The sequence below is a fragment of the Engraulis encrasicolus genome, chromosome 8 (genome assembly GCF_034702125.1).
Source record: "Engraulis encrasicolus isolate BLACKSEA-1 chromosome 8, IST_EnEncr_1.0, whole genome shotgun sequence".
NCBI classification, from domain to species: Eukaryota; Metazoa; Chordata; class Actinopteri; order Clupeiformes; family Engraulidae; genus Engraulis; species Engraulis encrasicolus.
Window position 1 is genome coordinate 3501235 of NC_085864.1, and position 16243 is coordinate 3517477.

Here is a 16243-nt window from a genome sequence, read left to right on the forward strand (position 1 = left end):
AAGACTTGGCCTAAAAATTCTTTCATGATCTGACATAGGCTATTCAAATCATTTGCAAACGCAATTTCTCGGAGCTAGAAGGACTCATTCCTGAGTCAAGAAATTAAGCTTCTTCTTCTGTCTATTGCCTTTGCAGTTATTGATAACGCTGTATGGGTTAGCTTATTATTGGTAGGTAAAACTCCAGTTCCTCTCTTAATGGCTGCAGTGCCCATTGCTAATCTCTGAGCACCATGCCACTACAAATAGCCTAGCTAAATATGCCTAATGGATGACAGTGGAGGGGTAAATTGTGAGGTGTCTTATTCATATTAAGCCTAAAATGTAGCCTAATAGAACTTCATTATCAATTCAGTTGAAAACCACAAATGTTTTTTTATATTTAGTTTCCAATGTTATATAGCCTAATGCTGTTCGTCTGTGTGGGGAATGGCTGAGATGGGCCTACATGATGGTGAATCTATATTTAAAAACCTAATGCAGAAATTAGAATAGGCCTATGAAACTGAGCTGCATTGTTATGCTGTTAAGCTACTCCAATATAGGTGTTAGGCCTACTATCTAGGATTGTAACAAAGGCACACTCTGCTCTGCATCATATGATCACACAAATTATGTGATAGGCCTATAGGCGTAACTGAAGAGATTTTAATTGTCATTTATGGTAGACAAATGAATGTGCATGCCAAAAAGTTTGAGTGGCTTTTTAAACAAATGACCATTTTGGATGTGTTGATACTTTATAGGCCTACTATCATACCTCATACCCATATACTTTCATACCTGTAGATACACAGATACACCGATGACTCCCCCCCCACCCAAAAAAAAAAAAGTGTCCTCCTTTTTACAAACCCAAATCTGGTCACCCTAATGCACAACCGCTTTTGTTCACTTGCGCGTCCTTGCGCGCATGGGAGAATAGGCCTACATGTGTTGAGAAGAATAGGCCGGTGAATGGATGAAGACCTTTTTTAGCCAGCCTATAGGCTACAGTAGCCTACTTACGATGTGTGCATTATTACCGTATTAGTTTTGGACAAACCAGGCCGCAGGATGTATGTGAACCAGATTATCGGTACCGCCGCCACCAAGCAAGAGAGCAAGTACAGGCAGCCGCTTGTCAAACGCTTCTTTTGCGTGTTGTCACCGCAACAGCATGAGGCCAAGAAAGCAGCGAGGGCAAGCGCGGTTCCGATCCATATCGGGATAGACATGGCTCGTACGGTGCCGCCATTCACGTCACATCGCATCTCCTCGTCGCTACAACACATCGGAAGCAACAGGCCGTATGCCAGCAAGAGAAACCCGAAGAAGCCAAAGATCAGAGGGCTGGCACGCCTACGAGAAGGTCCAGGCATCGTTCACACCGGTTCCCACAGAAGTCTGAGCCCAGTGAATGGCAACTCACTCAATATAACACTCAATATAACAGACAAACAAACAAACTCCGCACAATTAAAAAAAATGTTGGCCTATTTAGGAATGAGTATGAGAAGGCAGCCCCTTATTTTCATGGGCATTGTTTTTACAATGCTATTGCACAACACCCATTTGATACAGCTGTTAGTCAAGACGTGCGCTGTCCTCCTCTTCGGTGCTGATCACTCCCTTTTACGAATGAGGTCAGATCACAGATTCTATAAGGGCTGTGGTCAGATCACTGCCATATTGAGCCGGTATTTGTGTCATCTGTCGGTGACAACGCAATATGCCTACGCGCTTTTACCCTGTAGATGGCGGTAACATCTATAAGAAATATCAGTAGCCTACCCTTTACCGGCCCAAGACGGCGGCGACCTGGGTTGAGACACGCCAAAGTCTGAACAGGGCATAGACTAGCTATAGTGTATGTAGGCTATCTATGCCACCAAAGATTTTCCGGGGCCATAGTTCGTCCGTAGGTCATGCATGCGTCCGACCGTCATTCGGTCGAAATGTGTTCCTCTTTGAGTCCACCTAATCAAACCATCCGCAAAACCACTCCGTTTATGTTTACTGACTCATTCTTTCACTTGAGCGATTTTGGACGTTTGTGAATTCACAGAAATGGAGACACTCAGAAATAGCCTATTGCCATGGCATGACAAACCTTTCCCCTGATCTGATAGAGGGTACATCTGAGTGTGAATCAGAGGCTGATCAGAAGAGGAATGATTAAGTAGAAGAGAAAGATATCCTTCTGCACTTCACATGGTGCGTCACGGTCACGGGAAAGAGTAGGGGCAGACAAAGAAGAAAGTCACAGCATCCTCAGATGTGCATATTTTACTGTTTTATTGGGTAAGTAGTCTTGGCACTTGCCCAATAAAACAGTAAAATATCCCCATCTGAGGAATGATCAAAAGTTGGGGTGACCCTGACATTTTCCTTTTGTGTGCATTTGTCTTTGTTGTGCAGTTTTTCATCTGTGCCTGCAGGGCATGGCATATTATTAAATATTATATTTTGGTTTCAGAACCCATCACAGTGAAGTATACTATATTTTATTATTGTGATTACTAATATTAATATTACAATTAATAATACTAACTACTATGCCTATTACTATTACTATATTATACTATAGGCCTGCTATAATAACATGTTAAGTAGGCCTATGTAAGACAACCATGCAGCCAGTTAGTACAGGCAAAGCTCTCAAAAAGGGTCTATTTGGCATGTCAAGCCAGGCGGATTTTAATAGTCTTGTGCCAGTTGTTTAAAAAGTAAATCAGTGAACAGTGACCGACAAAAAAAGATCAAAAGGCAAACAGGCCTACCCAATTTAGGAGCAATGATTTTTTTCAGTAGGTTATGGAGTTGAATTTTCAGACTTCACATCAGAATGTTTTTTGTTTGTTTGTTTATTTGTTTGATTCATTGATTGATTGATTGATTGATTGATTGATTGATTGATTGATTGATTGATTGATTGATTGATTGATTGATTGACTGTCTGATTTCAGCATTATGCACATGGTTAACAACATCATCATACCAGAGTCACAGTAGGATATTCCTAACAGCCCAAATCTCTTCCTCTTCTTTGAGTCTTGACATATTTGAATAATGAGGGAAAGTAGGGTCATCCAATAAAACTGAAAGCATTCATCTGTCCTTCTGCCCAGGACGAGAACAGCCGTCAGATGTCAACAGAAACCCAGGAACCAGTTGGACAAGTTGGTGAGGTCCCTGTATGCATGGCTCAACAATATGATCTCTCAGTATATAAACAACACTCTGCCCTTTAGTTTTGAGGACAAAATGTTTATAGGCTATAGGTATATTCCCTACAACATTTAGAATGTTTAAAATTGCATGGTATTTAAAAAAACGTGTCATTAAACAGAATCTTTTATTCCATTCCAGATACAAAGTTTGTTGACTGGGATGAATTGAGCCAACATGACAAAGCTGAAGTTCTGCCTAGCGTGATTTGGTCATTGGTGGATTTCTGTGAACAGTCGTGTTTTAATTTCATACAGGAGAGAGTAGAGGAAATCATCTCAGCATAGACCATTACATTCTGTTTGCCTCCTGATAATATCATCATGACAGCAGGACGCCCACCGTAGCTGACTTGTAATTGTTCCCTCTGCTGGTTATAAAAAATATTGCATGTCTAAAACAGCACAACAGAGGTACAGCATGAATTATCAATAATTATTGAATTATCAATAATGAAGTATCAATAATGGTTGAATTATTGAAATGAAAAATCAATTACCATGTGCCAGACCTACTTTTTAGATGGAGTCTAGTCAATTCAAATAGGGTCTAGGCCTACGTTTTAGCTGTTTTCTTCAGTAGGCACTATTTTGTTTTAATTCTGTCTTTATCTGTTTCTTGTGTTTACTAATTGATGTAGCCACACCCCAATGACATCCAGGCCCTTGTATTCGATCAAAATCAGTTGAATTTACCACAATAGTCTACGGTAGGCCTATGCTCTACCCTGGTTCAACTTCCTGTTCTCTGTTTTGGTGCAATTGGATATCAGGAAGTCATCCTCTGATCTAATCACACCGGGAAAATAAACAGGTAACGAAAAGGAGAAGGAAGAGAGACAGAAAGCAATATGCAAATACCATGGCAGGGATGAAGGAGGAAGAAAATAGGTATGCATGAACAGACATACAGAAATGTAAAAAGATGAAGCGGGAGCTAAAGCAATAGGCATGGGCAGACCACCAATAAGGAATGAAGAAGGAAGAGAACAACCAATAACCATGGACCATAGCAGTATAAGAACATACATGTAAGACTTGAGTTGCCGCACCCCCAATTGTCACAGCAGTCCTGGCAGCCAATTCTAACCAGAATGCATTGTCATCTCTGTGCAGACTGCGCAGAAATGCACCGTCACGAACACGCCCATTGTTTTTAAGGTAGACCTGAGCACTGTAAATGAATGGAGAGCGGGCACACCTCTACCTGGAGTTAAACCAATAGGCAGGAACCCAGAAACTTGCCAGACTGGTCGGCAAGAAGGACTGACATCAGTTTCAGCTGGCTTTCAAAAGTAAACACGTCATGTGCCACACTCACAGTACGTGAGAGCAGGTATAGGTAGGACCACAGTCAGGGATGGATTAATGAAGAGGCCTACTGGAGCAGCTCCAATGGGGTCTCAGCATCCCAGCAGGCCAGGAATTACATGTAAGATGAACCCCAGGGTTATTGTCTTAACAATAGCATTACAATGACCCTGCCATGGCCTAACGGCACTGGGTTACTACAGTGGCGACCCAGGTTTGATTCCAGCCCAGGTCATTTGCCCTCTCTCTCTCTCTCTCTCTCTCTCTCTCTCTCTCTCTCTCTCTCTCTCTCTCTCTCTCTCTCTCTCTCTCTCTCTCTCTCTCTCTCTCTCTACCCACTCATTTCCTGTCTCTCCTCCACTGTTCTGTCAAAAATAAAAGGCGAAAGTCCTAAAAATATATATATTTTTAAAAATAATGTTAGACTGAAAGTATCTCTCTTGCTGTGTAGTGCATGAAAAAAGTTATAAGTAAGTATTATAAGTACGTATAAGTAAGTAGTCAAAGAAGGGAATTTGAGTGCCCCCATGTGTGGCACTAATAATTGTCCCAACTCTTACAATGGACTATCTAACCGAAAAATACTTGTGTAACTTTATGTTCACTTCACACACTTACAGTACATGGAGATGACGATGGCTATCGCAATCATTATAAACGTCATCCAGTATGTTTATGACACAAGTATTTAAATACAACACAATGCAATTATGCCTGAGAACTGCGCATGACGAAGGAGGAAAACTCAAAGAAGAGCCAACAGGAAAGCCAGTCCAGAAATGCTGTGATGGTCCAACACAATCAGTTAGGTACACCACTGGAATCGGCCTTCTACCTTCAACCTACATGTACGAGACAATTTCAACACTTGCATTTGTAAATTTGTTCATAGTACAAGCCCCACTTTTTTTTTTAAATCACAGCATAAATGTCATTATGCACTTACTTTTTAGTTCGAGCCAAGCCAAGATGATCCCACCCAGTCTGCAGCTGCCCAAATGCCATCATTATCACATCTGGGAAGTATGACCTCAATGATTTCAATCATTTTAGGATCCCAAACACAATCCTCCTCCAGCCCACTGGGCACCATGCCACATCCAGGAGGGCACCAGGCTGTGTCATAGCTGTGCTCATGCCAGGTCTTCTGTTTGGGGTGGCCCTGCTTGCGAATTGTTATCACCCTGCCCACGTTCACTTTCACTATCACTTTCACTCTACCATTCGCATAGGCTCACCAAAATTGTAGGCCTACAATAGAAGATTTGAAAATGTTGCCTGGTCTAATGGGTCACAATTTCTGCTGAAACACTCAAATAGTAGGGCCAAAATTTGGCGTCAACAACATGAAAACTTGGATCCATCCGGTCTTGTATCAACGGTACAGGTGGTGCAGTGTGGGGGATATTGTGTTCAGGCCTGCCGACAGGGGGTGGGGGTGGGGGTAGGGGGGCAAAGAGGTATGTTGTCCTGGTCCCAGTGAGATAGAGGGCCCAGAATTGGGTCCCAATTACTATTATGTGTTGGATAGGGGGCGCTTTCAGAAAAAATTGTCCAGCAAATGGGCCCAGCAAAAGTTGTCAGCGGCCCTGATTGTCTTAGCACACGTTGGGCCTCTAGTACCAATAAAGCATTGTTACAATGTCACAGAGTATTGTTGGAGGCAGTTAATGCAGTTCTGAAGGCAAAAGGGGGTGCAACCCGGTACTAGCAAGGTATACTAATAAACTGGTCAATGAGTGTAAATACGGCTCTGGCTTGGCAAGGCTTACACTGACCTCTATTGGCAAGAACATGCCATTATTAAGTTCTCAGGCATCCCTTTGATATGAACTTAGTTGAATGTTCTGTCTGCTGTACCCGTATCTATCAACCAATGTTGGAAAAGATTAAAGATGCACAGTGTGATATTTTTAGCAGTTTATTTCCAGAATCGATGCTGCCCATTCACAAATGTTACCTTTTTAACAAATAATTACCACCACCATCAAATTTTAGGTTTTCAATGTGGCTGGGAAAATTGCACTTTTCATGCATGCATCACGTCATACGCACTAAAAAAGTTCACTATTTGAGACGCAACATAGGATTGGTCATATGAAAGTAACACTGTAAAACATAATTTTCTTACTGATAATTTTGAACTGTGCATGCGCAGCATTTCACAGCAACCCGACAGATTTTCCGAATGCATACTGATTAGGTTTGTGCAGTTTTAAAAGCTTATGCGTAGATGCAGCGAGATGATTGGATAAATGACAGTGCAGCTCAGCAAGCAATTGGCTTTTTTTGCCAGACAGGTGTGCAGGCACACATATTGGTGTTACGAATTAGCCCTGTTCATTTCCATGAATGCTTTAAGTGTTTACTCTCCTCCTAAAGTGTCTATGAGGGTACCTCAGTCATGGAGGAGGATGGGTAGAGCCCTCATTACTTACTCCAGTCCCCTAACTGCTGACTTTAAATTTACCCAGTATCCCTTTTGCATTACCATGGAGTTGGTTTAGGTGACTTGATCCAAATCCATTAAGTGTTCTTTTTCTTTCTTTCTTTCTTTCTTTCTTTCTTTCTTTCTTTCTTTCTTTCTTTCTTTCTTTCTTCTGTTCTCCCCAAAAATAGGCACGGCCTAAAGTGAATATCATGTCAAAGATTTAATCCAACTATCTACTGATCTAACTAGAGAACACAGCAGGGTTAGTTGTGTTCTTTGATAGAAGGAATACAGTCAGTTATCAAAAGAAGCTTAATTCCCAACATCACAGGTCATTTAATGCTACAGAGTATATGCTTCAGTAGCAATGACCTCTGATGATATTTTTTGGTTGATTTTACACCAATGCTGGAAGGACCACCCACTCTACAACACCATTATCCAACTGAAGAGTCTGCTCAGCTGAAGGCCGAGGACACTGAAATGCAGAAGTGACAGACTGGGAAAGTCATTTGTCCAAGAGCCGTACAACTATTTAATTTGTTAACTTTTCAGCATGATCACACTTATTTATTTATTGTTTATCTTTTTTTTATTATTGCTCTTTTTTCATCTTTTTCATCTATTTTATCTATACAGAGCAACCTGGAAAGTGAGTTTTCCCTTGGGGAAAAATAAAGTTTAAATCTAATCTAAATTTAATCTAATCTACTGATCGTTTATCAACTGTTTGAAAATTGAATGAAGACAGTTAAGTGAAGGCTTATAAAAAATGTTGACACTCAACAGCCCAAGGAGGGCAACACTTTTGTCTGAATAGCGTTAAATGAAAATAAATTAATTCAACAGATTTAAACATTTCCATCTGAAATTATTTTGTATCATTGGTAGTAGTAGTCGCTTCCTGATTGGTTCTAGCCAACATGACATATGCCATGTAGCCTACACTTCAGCCTGAACCATGATTATTTAATTTAAAAATTAGCAATTCATTATGGCATCATTAGGCACTCGCCCAACATTCTAGTTCAAGTCGCAGTGTTCTAGTTTGAACTTGAACGTTCTATGTTACATTTTGCATTCATTTCGAAACCTGAGACACATTGAGACGAGCGATTTTGCTGATACCTGCGGAGAAATACAACTTTTAAAGGCGAATCTTGGTTCGGACAGTGACGCTTTTGCGACACCTGCTGGACTTTACCGAGAACTTCATCGAGATGGAATTTAAAGAAATTCTGTCGTGTTATTTGATGACTTCTTCTGGCGACGTAAGTCAAACAACGATCGTTGATCATATCGATTTGATTGATTTATTTATTTTAAGCCAATTATGTTATGAGTTTTTTTTCTATTATAGCAGTAGCCTATAGCATATATAGGCAGGCATAACCATAGACCAATGTAGATGTAGGCCTAATGATATCATATAACCACTGGGCGGCAGTGTGAAGCTCCTGTATTGGAGGGAACTATGCTCAAGAAACCAGAACAGGCGGGCCCATAGACTGAGAAACTGGGTTTAGCCCTTAGAATACCTACAGTGTACAGTATATTTTTTGCTTTTGTTCACTCTTTTCTCTTTTCCACAACCAACACCACATCGTTCAAATTGTTAATGTTGTTGTTTGACAGATAAACACACTATCCAAGTGTTTATTCTAGTATGCTACAGCAGCCTACTGTAGCCTATATTGCCTATGTTCAAATCTAATGACTTGACCTGTATAGGTCTACAGCGGTTCTTTACAGTAGGTTTTCTATGGTGGTAGTGCTGAGCAGATTGATACATTCGAGCTTGTTTTGGACATTCCTGATTTTGTTCTATTGAAGTAGCAAAACTGTTTTGGTAATAGCTTAATTTAGGATTCATTATTTTGCTGTGTATGGTAGTGTAGGCCTATAGCCTGCTCATCTTATTAACACAAGCCTTGTAATGTTTTGCAGGGTCCACAGGAGAAAAGTCATGGTAAGTTCTTTATCTATTTCAGTGTCTCAGTTTAAGTGTTTATTTTGATGATTTGGAATTTTGTTGTGAGTATATCTTCATCTTCAAATCTTGTTTGTGCCATCCCTAGGCTCTTATCTGCATGACAAAGTGCTCCAGTTCCTCATACAGCAGGAGGCCAAGATTGTTCAGCTGGACTTGCAGGTAGGCTTTCCAAAATGATTTAGGATCAGGGTTTCCAGAGAGAATGTAAACTGTGTTGTTTCCCATATAGCCCTACCCACAATGCTACTTGGTGTGGGAAACACTCAGAGTGGTGAATGAATGAATGAATGAATGAATGAATGAATGAATGAATGAATGAATGAATGAATGAATGAATGAATGAATGAATGAATGAATGAATGAATGAATTCAGTCTGGCATGAATATCCAATAACTTAACACATACTTCTCTGCCTTTGATTGCCACTGATACTATATGCAGAATAAGAAGCTGCAGGAAGAGCTGAGCAATTCCAGGGGCTCCCAGCTTGTCATAGCGGAGGAAAGTCAACAACAGAGGGCCACCATCTCCAGGCTACAAAAACAAAATGATGACAAAGAGGAGACCATCAAACGTCTCACCAGGCAACTGGCGCAATACCCAAGACCTAATGACATGGTTAGTGATAGTATTCTTTGCTTATGCTGAAAACATTCTTCTCCTAATGTGTTAGTTTCTAATGTAGACGCACCTGTGAGTTCAAACTTCACTCCTTCCACCTGTATAACGAGTAGGTCTTAGAGCACCTAAGTGATCTTTTTCTTTCTTTTTTTTAAAAATCTGCTCTTGAAAGATTAGGGGACTCCTCTGAAGAGAGCCATATTGCCAATTTAATTCATCATTAATAAACTAAATTGCACTGATAATTATGTTTTTAGCTTCTTGACTTTGACAGGCCTGACAGAAATAAATGATGTATTCCATTTGTCATTAGGTGATCATTGAAATTGAGCCTGAGAGCCGTCCTATTAAGTCCAGAGATAGAAGAGCACAGGGTGAACTCACAGCTCTTCAGAACAAAATCTCTGAGATGGAGAACAGGGAGATGTCCTACAAGGCCACCGTAAGTCCACCTGGTAGCTATAGGGCTGTGTTTGAGTGACACAGGTCATGTCAGTTGAGAAAGGCCCTGCATAGTCAAGCCAAGATAGTTCATTATAAGTAGAGGTAGGTAGTCTAGTGCTGATGTCATGAAATAAGGCTATGTAACGATCACTTCCAGACTAATCTAATTTAACCCCTTAAGACGCGACTTCATAAATTTGTTGTTACCAGTATGGTAATGACCAAGTCGTGGTGCATTACTAAAGGGCCTGTGTTGTGTCATAGTATTGTAGTGCTATGGTAGTTACATTTCAATGACTATTACAGCGTGCCACTGGAGGTACGGTGCGCATTAAGGGTGTACGTAGGGTGTGTGTGTGTGTGTGCGCGTGCGTGCATGTGCATGTGCATGTGCGCATGCATACACATGTATATGTTTGTGCAGTGTGCATGTGTGTTTGTTATATTTCATTTGCTTCAATGATATGATGTTATAAGTAGTCTCCTGTGTTAATCAGCATGTACTAACGAGCATATTTGTTACTTGTTGTGTCTTCACAGATTGCCTCACTGGAAGACACCGCTCACAAGAGACTGGTAAGCATATTTTTGATTGCATTGCACTTCTGTAAATATAGGTCTACTCTATACAGCAATAGCCTATACATGAAGAGTTCAGATGCAAAACCCCCTAACTCCATTTCTGAAGACCTGCACTTCTATATTTTTAGAGAACCCCGTTGTTGGTTTGGTTTACATTCATGTACTTGATAATACATATAAATAGTTATATTATATAAATAACATTTAAAAATATGCAATTTTTATAGCTTTGTATTAAATAAAAAATAAATTAAGATTACATTCTGAAATGGCACTTAGGGGTTTTTGCATCTGAACTCTTCACATTTTTGTCCCAATTTCATGTGGCCTGTTTTCTACTGACACAGATCAAGACCTCAAGGTTACAGAGAGCGCTGAATGAGAAACGGGCCGAGGTCTTCTCCCTCCATCACAGGTACAGAATTGTCTTTCTGTTCTCAGTGTTACACTGTTACAATTTGATGAACTTGGCAGACACTTTTCTTTACGCTTTTGAATGTGTTGATGGGCTCCGTCTCACCTCAGTCCCATCTGCATCTACTCTGGACAATGTTAATGTCATGACCTCGTGTTATATAAGTCAATCTCAAAGATTTGTAAAGCCCACTGTGTATCGCCAACATGTAGCCTACCTACTCCTTTTTAAATGGTGAAATGCATATACATGCCACATGTTTACAAATTTGGGCCTCCAAATGAAGCAAAGCTGTTTGACTGTGTGGAATAATGCTGCAACATAAAATGTAAAAATGTGCTGCATAAAAACTAAGAGGGCTGTTTTCCCCATGCAGACTCATAGAGTACGTGGACTGGGTGGCCGAGCTCAGGGGAGCACCCTTTATCCCCCTGCCTTCTTACCTCCCTAACCAGAAGCCGCCCCACAAGCGAGGTGAGTTGGGAACCTCCATTCCTGCGTCTGCCTTGTGCTAGTTCTTTCTTTATCTTGCAATTTGCCAAATGGTCAGACACTGTATGTCTGTGGCTTTTTGTTTGTTTATGAAAATGTGGCACACTTGACATAGTTGTTGTTCAGAGGGTATTCTGGTGGGATGAAAAAAAAGCGCAAAATTGTGTGTGACTGAAACCATTCAGTTTGAATTTATTTATAAGCCCAAGTCAGCACAAGTGAAGTAGGCTTATTCTTTTTTTAACAGTCATTAACACTGTGGTGTTTGTTTATATATAGTGAGAGACAGCTGGAGGAAGATGTGGGCCAGGACTTGCCTTCACATGGTAAGTCAAACAGGAGTTTTCCTTTTTCACCTAAATGCATTGATGGGAGATTAGGTACAGCAGTGGTCTCCAAATAGCAGCCCGTGGGCCAGATGCGGTGACAATGAAAAGATACATGTGTGCTATCTCGCCATTTGGTTGAGGGATTTGTTTTGCCCTCAGCCTCATTTGCATTTCATAATTTGGCCCTGGGGGGGGGGGAAATTGGAGACCACTGAGGTGCAGTATTATAATATAGGTTGGGAGTTACATTAGTTTGTAATATTTGTTGCCTCTAATAATAAATGTTGTTAATAGCCCTCAACGTTCTATAAAACAACCTTGGACTCTTTCAGATGAGACTGCATAAGATTCTAACCACCTGCTTGTCCACAGATTCCTGAGGAGAGCCAGACCACCTCCCTGTACTGATCCCCGCTCCACAGCTGCCTTCCCCATGTCCTCCAATCAACATCGCTGCCCCCAAATAGTGGCTGTGTCTGTCTACTGACCACAGCAATGCCCCTGCCTTGACCTTCAGTTTCTATTGTCATCATCACCATCATTCTCATCATCACTACCATCCTCATCCTCATCATCATCACCACCACCACCATCACCACCACCATCACCACCACCACCATCATCCTCATCATCATCACCACCATCATCTTTATCACCACCATCATCATCATCACTACCACCACTACCACCATCATCATCATCACCCCATTATTATTATTATTATTATTATTATTATTATTATTATTATTATTATTATTAAAATACTTTATGCATTCCAAATGTACTGCTGTATCTTCTGATTTGTCCTAACTCAAGTTTGCACTGATTGTTGACATATTTGCACTGTGACTCTCTGCCACCTCTACTACTAGCCGTCTTGAGTGCTAGTCAGTTTGAAACCATTTCATTTTTCTGTTAACGTCAATGTCACTTCAACCACTTTAATGCTGCAACTAGTCACTTTTCAAGTATGTTGATTTCTGCTCAGTCTCAAGTCTGTTTATTTTCATGTGTCTGTCTGTCTCTGTGCCTCTTGTGGGTTTTGCACAGATTTTATTGCATAGCAGTTTAGGTGTGGCAGCTGTACCGTGTAGTTTTACAGTTCATATTATTTGATATTGCGCTGTGTGCATTTTTAAAGAGCTGCTGTGCATTTCATTATACTGTGTATAATGGCATTACAAGCTTGCTATTCTATTTCTTCTACTTTTGATATGACATAATCTACAGTATACATGAATTTTATGTGTAGACTAATAAAAACTATTGTCTGGCTATTGTGGCATCAAAAAAAAACATTTTGTCATTATGAAAATGGTGTAAACATGGTCTAATGCAACTCTTGTGATGTACATAGGCCTACTTACTGTATGAGGTTTGAACTGCTGCACATGTAGTGGAACATGTTTCAATCCCTTGATGAACTGGATTAATAAGTAAATAAATAAGACAATGCATAGATAATTCAGAAAAGCTATTTATTCACATCCTACAATGTGAAAAGGGTAGAAGTGTGATTAAAAAAAGGAAACAGTACCACAGTGAAAGCATCACTCTTGGTGTGTACGTACAGCACTTACATGCGAAGACTATATTGTGCTCAAAGGAAAAGAGAATCGAAGACAGATGAATTCCTCTGAAAATGATGATCCAATGAGGCAGAGAATGGTGGAAGGTGCCCTCTTAGTGCTCACTCTGTATATAGTGCTGCCCCCCACCCCAGGTACAGGTATTTATACCACACCCTCTACACCTGTTCTCTGTGGAACTTCATCATCTCCTTTCAAATGATGATCCAATCCAGTCAGTCAGGTAAATTACCTATAGCCTTTTTCTTCACCCTACAAGACAGACAATATCAGGATGAGAGAAAGCAAACATGGGCTATAAAAATTATGTTGTTAACTTAATATCAACAATTTACTCTAATTAACTAGGTTACTATTCATATAGTTTACTTCGAATGTAACTGCAAAAACACAGGCACTCACATCGTAAATGGCGTTGGTTCCATGTCCTTGCAAGTTCAGGAAAAAGCAAGATGACAACAGCCATTATCACAATGGCAAACATCCAGAAAGTCAAGTTGGATTTTGGATAGATAACCTCAATGATGTGAATTCTATCCGGATCCCACACACAATCCTCCTCTAGACCGCTCTTGACCATGCCACAGTCAGGGGGGCACCAAGCTGTATCGTAGCCGTGGTCATGCCAGGTCTTCTGCATGGGGTGACCCTGATAGTCAATCTTTTTCACCCGCCCAACATACACAGACACTTTCAGGACAACTCTTTGGTTCTCAGGTAGATCCAATGGGTAGCGGCTGGCTTTCTGCAGATCCCGGCTGAGGTAGACTCCTCTCCCCAACATGCCTCTATACGACTGCTTAAAGCCTGTTCTCCGGATGGAGGCTGCAGCCTCTCTGGTTGTGCCGTGGTACATGGTGTAGACTTGGCCAGAGCGCGGCTCTGTGTAGCTGCCTAGGGCAGGCTGGCCTGGGGGAGGGAAATCACTCTCGGCCCACGATGACATTCTGGCCCCGAAAAAGAAGAACAATTTACATGTTTAACAAGTGTTTATTTGACTATTTTTGTCAATTGTCATCAGATTGCATGCACAAGAAAGTTCAGTCTTTATATCTAACACCCCCTGCCAACATATATCTCACACACACACACACACACACACACACACACACACACACACACACACACACACACACACACACACACACACACACACACACACACACACACACACACACACACACACACACACACACACAAAACACTTTTAAATAATCATAAATATTCACCTCCTTCTATGATGTAAAGTCTGCCTGGATTCCTTTGGATCACGTTAAGAGCAGTGCTGGCTGTGAGTGCAGAGGTAGTCAAGGCAGGGTGTGTCCTACAGACAGTAACTGGAAGGGTTTCGGTTTCATTTCTTTCCAACTTGGATTATTTTTCTGTGAAGTGCAAGCATGTGTATTTCCACAAAAAATGTCATAATTCTGAAAAAAATACAAGTTGACAGGGCACTGCTATTAACCATGAATATGGATTGAATCAACCTGAACACAAGTAGGCCTAAATTTGTTCAACCTCGGTAGCCTATACTTGCTCCCATTTTTTATTATTTTGTGCATTTTACCTATACAGTCGGGGCTTATCGACCTGGTGGATGGAGGAAATTGAAGAGGGGAGGGGGTGTAACATCTTAGGATGAATCACCATTTTACCACATAAAGCAGTACATAGAAGCATAGCTTGTTGCAACAGAAGCCTTTCTTGCTTAAAACTTCTAATTCGAAAACTTTTTAACTTTCTAACTTGTTCCATTCTTTAGATCAGTTCAGTTTGCTTCTAGAGGGGAAAAAACAGGGTAGCATACTTAGTGTATTATTCTACCCCATCTGCTGGTCACCACGGACACTGCTAGTTGCTGCAAGGGCCTGCATTTATATTGCATTACATTAACTGCCACTTTTATCCAAAGCCACTTGCAGTTATTTACAAGGCATTGGTTACAACTGGAGCTGTATGGGGTTAGGTACCTTGCTCCTCAGCCATGGGGGAGTGGAAGGGTAGGATGTACCGGTATTCATTCATTCATTCATTCATTCATTCATTCATTCATTCATTCATTCATTCATTCATTCATTCATTCATTCATTCATTCTCTTTTAGTTATTTCTAACAATGTATGGGCAGAGGAATCCCATTAAACCCCATTGTATTTCCCCTAAATTTCAACAAGTTTATACTGTAAATTTACTTTAGGACAGGAGAAGATGTATGTGTGCTCAGTTATTTCAGCTGAAAAAGAAGCAACATTCTCAAAATCAGTTCTACCCCTCAAAATATGCCAGGTACAACTAACTCACAAACTTTGTAAAAAAGAAATATTAGCTATTGTAACTTAAACGTGGACCGATGCTGGTTGTATAATATTAGCAAGATATTGAATGTGATCTATAGGCCCATGAAATGGAATCGGTCATTCTGTGAGGAGTATGTATTGAAAATGCACAGCAGTAAGGACATCTGTTAATTCTGTGCCTGTGACAAAAAACAGCTTGATTAAAGCCACAAGCGGCATTGGTCAGACCTCACACCTATGCATGCTGCATCGAAATACACAAATGCGACAAATGGACTCAGCTAAATAGGCTATTATCTAAATGGAAATCCACAATAATCGGTGTAGTTTCACTCTTGTTGTCAGACAAAAGATAATTAAATTGGGGACATATATCCTGTTTCAATATGAAAGAACAATTGGCCTTCCAAACCCGGGCCCTAATGAAAGCCATAAAAAATAAGTGCCAATAGATGTGGTTCAGGGCTTTTATTTGACTTTACATACAGATTTCAGGGCTTCTTCAATGACAAAACTGAACTTTAATAATG

General features: G+C 40.6%; 2 protein-coding genes across 2 annotated transcripts; one reads left to right on the forward strand and one right to left on the reverse strand.

Moving 5' to 3' along the window:
* Positions 1 to 5469: 5469 nt before the first annotated feature.
* On the reverse strand, positions 5470 to 14363 carry LOC134454764 (uncharacterized). Its single transcript, XM_063205923.1, has 3 exons — positions 13820 to 14363; positions 5906 to 5939; positions 5470 to 5737 (listed from the first exon to the last, which is right to left on the reverse strand). The coding sequence occupies exons 1-3, from the start codon at positions 14361 to 14363 to the stop codon at positions 5470 to 5472; spliced, it is 846 nt and encodes a 281-aa protein (XP_063061993.1).
* LOC134453461 (uncharacterized) lies at positions 8055 to 12522 on the forward strand. The gene is made up of 10 exons (XM_063204270.1): positions 8055 to 8222; positions 8899 to 8920; positions 9030 to 9103; positions 9387 to 9563; positions 9880 to 10008; positions 10551 to 10586; positions 10940 to 11007; positions 11384 to 11481; positions 11779 to 11825; positions 12201 to 12522. The coding sequence occupies exons 1-10, from the start codon at positions 8172 to 8174 to the stop codon at positions 12234 to 12236; spliced, it is 738 nt and encodes a 245-aa protein (XP_063060340.1). The 5' UTR covers positions 8055 to 8171; the 3' UTR covers positions 12237 to 12522.
* Positions 14364 to 16243: the final 1880 nt, after the last annotated feature.

What these genes read in the sequence shown, in the direction of transcription:
- LOC134454764 (XM_063205923.1), bottom strand. Translation starts at nt 14,363, where the DNA reads ATGTCATCGTGGGCCGAGAGTGATTTCCCTCCCCCAGGCCAGCCTGCC. An exon ending in GAACCAACGCCATTTACGAT is followed by an intron (nt 5,940 to 13,819) that starts GTGAGTGCCTGT and finishes CCCTGTCGGCAG; the next exon opens with GCCTGAACACAATATCCCCC. An exon ending in TCCCCCACACTGCACCACCT is followed by an intron (nt 5,738 to 5,905) that starts GTACCGTTGATA and finishes TGCGAATGGTAG; the next exon opens with AGTGAAAGTGATAGTGAAAG.
- LOC134453461 (XM_063204270.1), top strand. Translation starts at nt 8,172, where the DNA reads ATGGAATTTAAAGAAATTCTGTCGTGTTATTTGATGACTTCTTCTGGC. An exon ending in TTGTTCAGCTGGACTTGCAG is followed by an intron (nt 9,104 to 9,386) that starts GTAGGCTTTCCA and finishes TACTATATGCAG; the next exon opens with AATAAGAAGCTGCAGGAAGA. An exon ending in GTCTTCTCCCTCCATCACAG is followed by an intron (nt 11,008 to 11,383) that starts GTACAGAATTGT and finishes TTCCCCATGCAG; the next exon opens with ACTCATAGAGTACGTGGACT.